Source organism: Scleropages formosus, chromosome 14, assembly GCF_900964775.1.
Source record: "Scleropages formosus chromosome 14, fSclFor1.1, whole genome shotgun sequence".
NCBI classification, from domain to species: Eukaryota; Metazoa; Chordata; class Actinopteri; order Osteoglossiformes; family Osteoglossidae; genus Scleropages; species Scleropages formosus.
In genome coordinates, this window is record NC_041819.1 from 8502263 (window position 1) to 8509875 (window position 7613).

At 44.0% G+C, this 7613-nt stretch overlaps 1 protein-coding gene across 1 annotated transcript; it reads left to right on the top strand.

The window, feature by feature from the left end:
- The first annotated feature begins 1822 nt into the window (after nt 1-1822).
- On the top strand, nt 1823-5106 carry LOC108920431 (zinc finger protein ZIC 2-like). Its single transcript, XM_018729179.2, has 3 exons — nt 1823-2959; nt 3776-3939; nt 4267-5106. The coding sequence occupies exons 1-3, from the start codon at nt 1990-1992 to the stop codon at nt 4456-4458; spliced, it is 1326 nt and encodes a 441-aa protein (XP_018584695.1). The 5' UTR covers nt 1823-1989; the 3' UTR covers nt 4459-5106.
- The last annotated feature ends 2507 nt before the right edge of the window (nt 5107-7613 follow it).

Genomic DNA, 7613 nt, shown 5'->3' on the forward strand with positions numbered 1-7613 from the left:
ATGACATCTCGCAGGGGTCCGGAAACTTGTCTTTGAACTTGGCTTCCATTCTGGTTAAGAGAGGGTAAAAACCTTTTCCTTGGAATGACAGTCCGTGAATGTTTATAAATACCTCTCGTTTTGGTCGACAAGAATGCAGATGTTGTTTTTTCCGCTGTTCTCTTCATGTTTTGAGAGACGGGGGGAAATCGCGGCTGTAATGGCAAAAATCCTGCGGATCTTCACTTCAACAAACATGTAAGTAAACCTCAAACATAATGTTCCCGGAATCAGCTTAAAAATGGACGTTATGTTGCTCATAAATGCAAAGTCAAGTACTCTTCATGGGATGCGGCCATAGTATGCAGGATAACCAGCAAGTGAATATGTTTCCAGCGCGCTCCACGAATGAACATGTGTTATTTCAAACAGGCAGTCTGAATAATAAAAAAAAACATAACCACATGTTGGACACCATATATCAATTTAACAGCGCAACGTGTAGGCTCATGTGTCAGTTATTTGACCCACATCTCTTGGATTCATGCCTTTTAACCACACTTAAATTTGATCTTCATTGTCTAGAACTTTTGTGACTGTGGCACATAAATATTTCGCAAACATATTGGAAGAAAAAATGTTAATCTCTTAAAAGGCAATGCGGTAGTAGAATATCACTAAGGAGGAGCAAAAGCCTTGGAAAGGTAATTAACTAAATTTAATTATTCTATGTAATTACAGCATTTCTTAGGTGTTAAAATAGGCAGTCTTAGTTTTTTTTTTTTTAATTGTGTCATTATTGTAATCCATATCCTTCAATCATCACATGGCAACATTATTTTTGCACAATGTAGCAATATAAATATGGTGATGTGTTAGTCATAAACCACACGAAACTGGACGTTCAGTCCTGCCACCCATCCCGTATTATCGACACTGCCTGCAGCTGACGTAATACCAATATGGGATATTATGCTACAATGTAATAACAGCTACAGTTAGAATCTTCGCCACCTGAAACTATGAATTAAATGATTCGATATACTGAGCGAGTTTCCTAAGCCTTCTTCTATATATAGTCTGCAGTTTCATTGTAAGTGGTGTTCATCATAACTCACACATAAAATAAAAGTGGTTGTGTGAAATTTTATGATGCTTCCGATTTTCTTTCTTAAAATTAATTTTAAATTCAAGTTGTTATTTACTTGGATGAAGTTGATGTCCGATGATTTTTTCTAATTACCCTACGCTAAGTAAGCCAATGTATTTTCTTTAATTTTTTGTCTGTTTTATTATTAGATCTTGGAGAAAATACCAATGAAACGCGGACCTACGCACAACAGCTCCGTGCGCGGAATAAATCAGCGCATAAAACCGAGTAACGGGTGAGCCGTTACCTTCCCAGTAGAAAAATGGGCGGTAGTTGAGAATGAAAACAGTGGACGGCTATTAGTGGCGAAATGCTGGTCTGTGATTGGAGGAGAACCTGTGATTGATGAGGCGCGGCAGCCAATGGAATCGCAATATGTGAACGCCCGCTTTAAGTTAAAGGCGCTGTTGAAGAAAACCGTGTCAGTTGACTTGATGAAGGCAGAGCCTCGGTGATACGCGCAAAGGGTTAGAACGCCACGCTCCGATCGGACCCGCATTCCACGATGCACCAAGGAGCAGCGCTCTTCCTCAGAGGGAAATCGCATTAAATCGACGTGTCCGTCCGTCTGTCTGCGTGAAGGCGTCGACATCCAGATCTGGCAAGGAAATAAATGCGGAGGAAACTTAACAGCTTTTCAAGGAACTTTTGACTTAAACGAAATAAGAGAAAAAGCAACCGATCCAGGTAAACTTTATTTCGCAAGCGAACTCCGCTTCATGCGGTGTTTCTCACTTGCCGACGGTAAGACTTGAGAAAAAAAAAAAAAAAAAAAAGATACGTTTGTGTGTTTTTGAGCTACAAAGTCTTTTGCGCTTGCGACCGATTTTGAAAAAAAATCTCTATTTACGGTTAAAGTCATGCTGCTGGACGCCGGTCACCAGTTCCCTGCTCTGGGGGTTGGCACGTTCTCCAGGCACCATCACTCAGCAGGCGACATGCAGGACAGGGACTTGGGTTTAGCACAGAACACCTTTGTAGATTCGGCACACATGGGTGCCTTTAAACTGAACCACGACCTCTCTCCGGGACAGGGCTCTGCCTTCACCTCTCAGGCCCCGGGTTACGCGGCCGCGGCGCTGGGGTCGCACGCCCACGTCGCGTCCTACACCAGCTCACCCTTTAACTCCACACGAGACTTTCTGTTCCGCAGCCGAGGCTTCGGAGATTCCTCTTCTGCGAGTAGCCAGCATATTTTCGGACCCGCAGCGGGGTCCCTTCATCATCCTCACACAGACAGCCAAGGCCATATATTGTTCCCGGGGATCCACGACCAGCATGGGACACACACCTCCCCAGCTGTGCTCAATGGACAAATGCGGCTTGGACTACCGGGGGATGTTTTCGGGCGATCTGACCAGTACCACCAGGTGTCCAGTCCCAGGACCGACCCTTACTCTGCAGCGCAGCTGCACGGCCAGTTTGGGTCCATGAACATGGGCATGAACATGGCTGCAGCCCATCACCATCCCTCGGGTGCCTTCCTGCGGTACATGCGGCAGCAGTGCATCAAGCAAGAGCTCATCTGCAAGTGGATCGACCCGGAGCAGCTGAGCAGCCCCAAAAAGAGCTGCAACAAAACTTTCAGCACCATGCACGAGCTGGTGACCCACGTCTCGGTGGAGCACGTCGGCGGACCCGAGCAGAGCAACCACGTGTGCTTCTGGGAAGACTGTGCGCGCGAGAGCAAACCGTTCAAGGCGAAGTATAAGCTGGTGAACCACATTCGGGTGCACACCGGGGAGAAGCCCTTCCCCTGCCCCTTCCCGGGATGTGGCAAGGTTTTCGCGCGCTCGGAAAACCTCAAGATCCATAAGCGAACGCATACAGGTAAAGGTGTTCCTTTTTTTGCATCGCTTTCGAGAAATTAGTGCCGAAGTCGTGAACAATTTCATTTACCCGACATGATATCGGAGAACATCACTCTTTTTACCTGTTTACCTGTTCTGCATCGGCGATTTTCGCCACCCTAATAGGAATTTGGTGAATCGGAGGTAATTGCTGAATATAAATTAGAAAGAAAAAAAAAATTGCAGTTATGCTTCTTTCTTCCTTCGCGTAATTTACACGAGAGAAATATAAGTGAATTCACCGTAATTCTACACAATGGCTGGACAGAAATTGTTTTGATTTAATACTGTGCTAAATCTACAAGTGTACAGGAAAAAAAATCGAGGAAATTACCTATATTGCGACGCCTGTGTGTATTTATTTGTTTTATGCACTCTATTTACAGGTGCAAAGCGGATGCGTGTTGTTCACTCCGAATTTTGTGACACGATGAAGCCTTTTATATTTGCACCGTCCTGCCGAGTGAACTTTTCATTTCGAAAAACAGTATATAATGTAGTCTCTTTTGTTTGAGCAGTAGGCGTGAGACAAATTTTCAATATTTGGGCACTTAAATAATTGAACCCGCTTGGGTGCTGAGGCTGCGTGTTTTTCGCGTCGATTACCGGTGCCGGAATACCAGCACGATCTTCCACGTGGGTCGCGGTAAGAGGCAGTACCTGCTTAGCTCTAACGTGTTCCCTGGCGACCTTTTCGCACCGCGAACTTGCGAGCGCTTGCTCGCGCTCGCTCGCGCGCGCGCGCGCGCGCTTCCTTGTGCTGTAAAGCCGCAGCGGCCGTGTGTTTGGTGCGCAGGAGAGAAGCCCTTCCAGTGCGAGTTCGAGGGCTGCGACCGCCGCTTCGCCAACAGCAGCGACCGCAAGAAGCACATGCACGTGCACACGTCGGACAAGCCGTACCTCTGCAAGATGTGCGACAAGTCTTACACACACCCCAGCTCTCTGAGGAAACACATGAAGGTGAGCACGTGTTCCGAGGTAACGTTGGGCTCTTTTTTTTTTAAAAAAATTTCCCAGCATCCATTCAGTGCAACTGGCTTTACCCCTGGGTTACTGTCATAGTTACCTTTGACACCCCTTTAACCTGCTGACAACCATCAAGGTACCTACCCAGGTACAGTTGCCCAATCCACTACAGATGCCTTGTTGCATAAATAAGTAAATCAGTGTATATGCGATTATTTAACATTGTAAGTCACAAGACAAATGCATCAATAATAATAATAATAATAATAATAATAATAATAATGATGATCGGGCTGGTCTGGTTGTTTGTAACTTTTTCAGGTTCACGAAGCTTCTTCAGCGTCCGAGTCCTCTCCTGCAGCTAGTTCTGGTTACGAGTCCTCCACTCCCCCTGGGCTGGTTTCTCCTTCCACCGAGACCCAAAGCACCCACAACCTGTCGCCCTCTTCCACGGCTCACAATAACAACGGACAAGGCAGCCTGTCCTCCAATTTCAGTGAATGGTACGTTTAGGCCGCACAAGTGTCTAGAGAAAGACAGAGAAACTTTGTTCTCGGTTGAATATAATGTAAACATCACTGTATATTATTATGAGGCTGTATGAAGGAAGTGGCACCCATACTGATGTCGCCATGCGACAACAAGACCCTCAGAAGACTTTTTATTCAATGTTCACTATGTTGTATATAAGCACACATTATTTCTTGCTCTCTGTTCCATCACTGCCAGGTCTTCTTGATGTTCGTTGTCTAGTTGTTCCTCTGAAGGTAGCTATAACCCCCTGGGCAGTGAAGTGCACACACTCCACCTTCTCTACCCCCAGTAACAAGGAGGACTGGACTGTTCCTGTACACATATAAACTGGACACAGTGCCAAAGTTGACAATTAACTCTAAATGTGAATGTACATCTGGTTTGCTGGGTTCAACTTGTGATGTTCTTCTGTGTTTGGAAAATTTGAATTGTGAAATACTCTGGAAGATCTGGGAAGAGTGAAGCGCTGTATTGTAACGTGTCGTTACATTTTCCTTTTGTAAATATCAGCTGCCATATTTATCGATTTGTAATTAAATTATGGTATTTACTTGCTACAGAGCAGACGATATTTATAAAGAATGTCTCTTTACTATTGATATGTACAATTATGATGAAAACAGACAATTGTTTTTTTTTTTTTTTTAAATGTGTTTTTTGCTGACGTCTGGAAAGTGTGTTCTTTATTCTCGTCAGTGCGTTAAGAATATTATTGTATACAGAAGTATAATAAAAACGTGTTGCAAGTGCTCAGTTATTTCCGAATTTCTTGCCTGCCACTCTTGTAGTAGTCTCAGCAGATTAGCACTTTAAAATGGCAACTGACAGCATTCTATCAAGCCGAACATTTAGTAAAGACTCTACACTGAGTTTGTGTCTGTATTCGGTTCACTCATATTGCAGCGCAGTCTAATCACAATCCAAAAAGACCTCCACGTGCACAGAAGACCAAAAACGAAATACAGACCTGGCCAATTTTCATCACAATCAAAACAATAAATGTAAAATATAAAACTGCAAGAATTTTATCAATATTCAATAAGCCATAATTATACAAAATTTTAATTTGCTCAGCATCGCTGTTTAATTATTTGATAGTCTGTTTGAAAATGTCTGAAAATCCCACGGACATTTGTGCTTTACCTTAGCTGTGGATAACATAACACTGACATACGTATTTGGAAATAAGTGAACACGCAGGGTACGGCCGCGGTACAGTGGCATAACTACCCTTAACACACACGGTTAATAATAATAATAATACGCATAGATTTTATGTGTGGTACGCACAGATTTATTTCACTTTCACTGAAACGCACAGATTTATTTCAGTTCGCTAGACATGAAGTGCAAATCAGTGTTCTGCAGTTCGCTGTAGCCTAATGCAGAGTGAACATCTTCCAGCATGTCAGCGTCCTCACGCTCGAACCCGGTGCTCAGTGTGTAGCCTTGTGAGCAGAAGGGTCTCGGGCTGAACCGTGTTCTGCGTCACGGCCTTCCTGCGGCTTCGCCTTGTGTTTACAGCGTTTTTTCCGTGAACTTGACCTTGTCTCTGGTCCAGCGGGCGACTGCTGGTCCTTTCGCAGCTGCACCACTGACCACATTACATCTCCGTGTCACTAATATAAATACCCGTCTCATGATTTGGGGCTCAACCCGCTGCATTGAACCAGGCACTGAACTAGGCTTCAGATAGCACTGATGTGAATTAAGGAAGAGCATAAAAAGCGACAATATATGCGACAATATTTCTATTTAAAATAGCTATTGATTTAAGGATAAATGTGCAAGGGGGAAGGGGGAAACTAGGTGGGCTGTGGCTGGTTTGGAATGGAAAGCCAAGGGAATACCCTGATTTAACAAGTGTTTACCCCATAAATAAACGAGCAGCTTCTCGAGATTGAGCGACCAACCAGTTTGCTTTCAGTCACTTTATTTGTGTCTTTCATATTATATTGTTCCACATAGATTAAGGCTACGGTTATATTATATTATTTTAGTTTGAGAAAAACGCCAAATCTCCAATTCACAGGGCAAAATAGCGGCTAATGATCTCATAGTGTATACATCTAATGTGCATTTAAAAATGTAAGAGTGTGGCTCACAGGATCCGGATGTGTAGAACAGAATTTAAACCCCAGCCGGTAGGTAACACACTTGTTCCCTCCTCAGAATGTGGGATGATGGAAAACAAGCAGATCACAAACATGAATTGACACATAGTACATTGGACTGCAACTACATCGCATGAATCCTTGATAGGAAGTATTTTCTCAGCGCTTTTCCCCGCTCCAGCATTTTTATCCCTTCTAGTACATGAGGAGGACGTAGCGGGAGTGTGTTGCAGTGTCCAGAACGCGCCGGTGTCCCTCAGTGTGTTGGAGCGCTTCGGTCTTCTTTCAGTGCGCCCTATCTGTGCGCGTTCACTGCTGTAGCCTCGGTAACTGAGCCCGGCACCTGGGTGTCATACCTCATTTCTGCTCGTGCGTGCGTGCGTGTGTGTGCGTGTGTGTGTGTGTGTGTGTGAAGTGTTAGGGAAGTTAGGTGCGCAGACGTGTTTTGGTATGTGTTCTGCATGATGTTGTTGCTAATCAGCGGGCAGTTTGAAAGTGACGCAAAATGCTGGTGGGGGTGGGGTTGCGGTGGGGGTGGGCTGGTCAGGGCTGGGGGGTCAGTTGGCTGCAGGGATCCTTCTGTTGCTCAGCTACTGATCTGTTCAGAAATATTAATTTAAACATTTCTCAGGTGTAAGAGAGAAGAGAGAAGGAAGATCTTTTCGTTTACTTTTTTTTTTTTCCATTTTTCGGGAACAAACAGGCTCTGCGCGCGTTTTATTCGGTTGTAATATTGCACAACACTGAGCTGTCAGTAAAGGTTGCTGATAAATTTAGTTAAAATATCCATTTTTTTTTGTATTAACGCACACGCGACACTAGACGCATTAATACGTGTCCATCAGTCCCGTTTGTAATTTTTCATACTTTCCAACATGCATTAATCCATTGATTCTGGTCAGCAAAAAATTTAAAAGGATAATAATAATAATAATAATAATAATAATAATAGCAGGATCGAATAATTGAACCATGGTCAGCGTCAACATGATTTAGCACTCGGAGAAAATATAGGCTACT

Excerpts from the sequence above, each read along its gene's own strand:
- LOC108920431 (XM_018729179.2), top strand. The coding sequence starts at position 1,990 with ATGCTGCTGGACGCCGGTCACCAGTTCCCTGCTCTGGGGGTTGGCACG. Across the intron at positions 2,960-3,775 it reads CCATAAGCGAACGCATACAG|GAGAGAAGCCCTTCCAGTGC; the intron begins GTAAAGGTGTTC and ends TTTGGTGCGCAG. Across the intron at positions 3,940-4,266 it reads CTCTGAGGAAACACATGAAG|GTTCACGAAGCTTCTTCAGC; the intron begins GTGAGCACGTGT and ends TAACTTTTTCAG.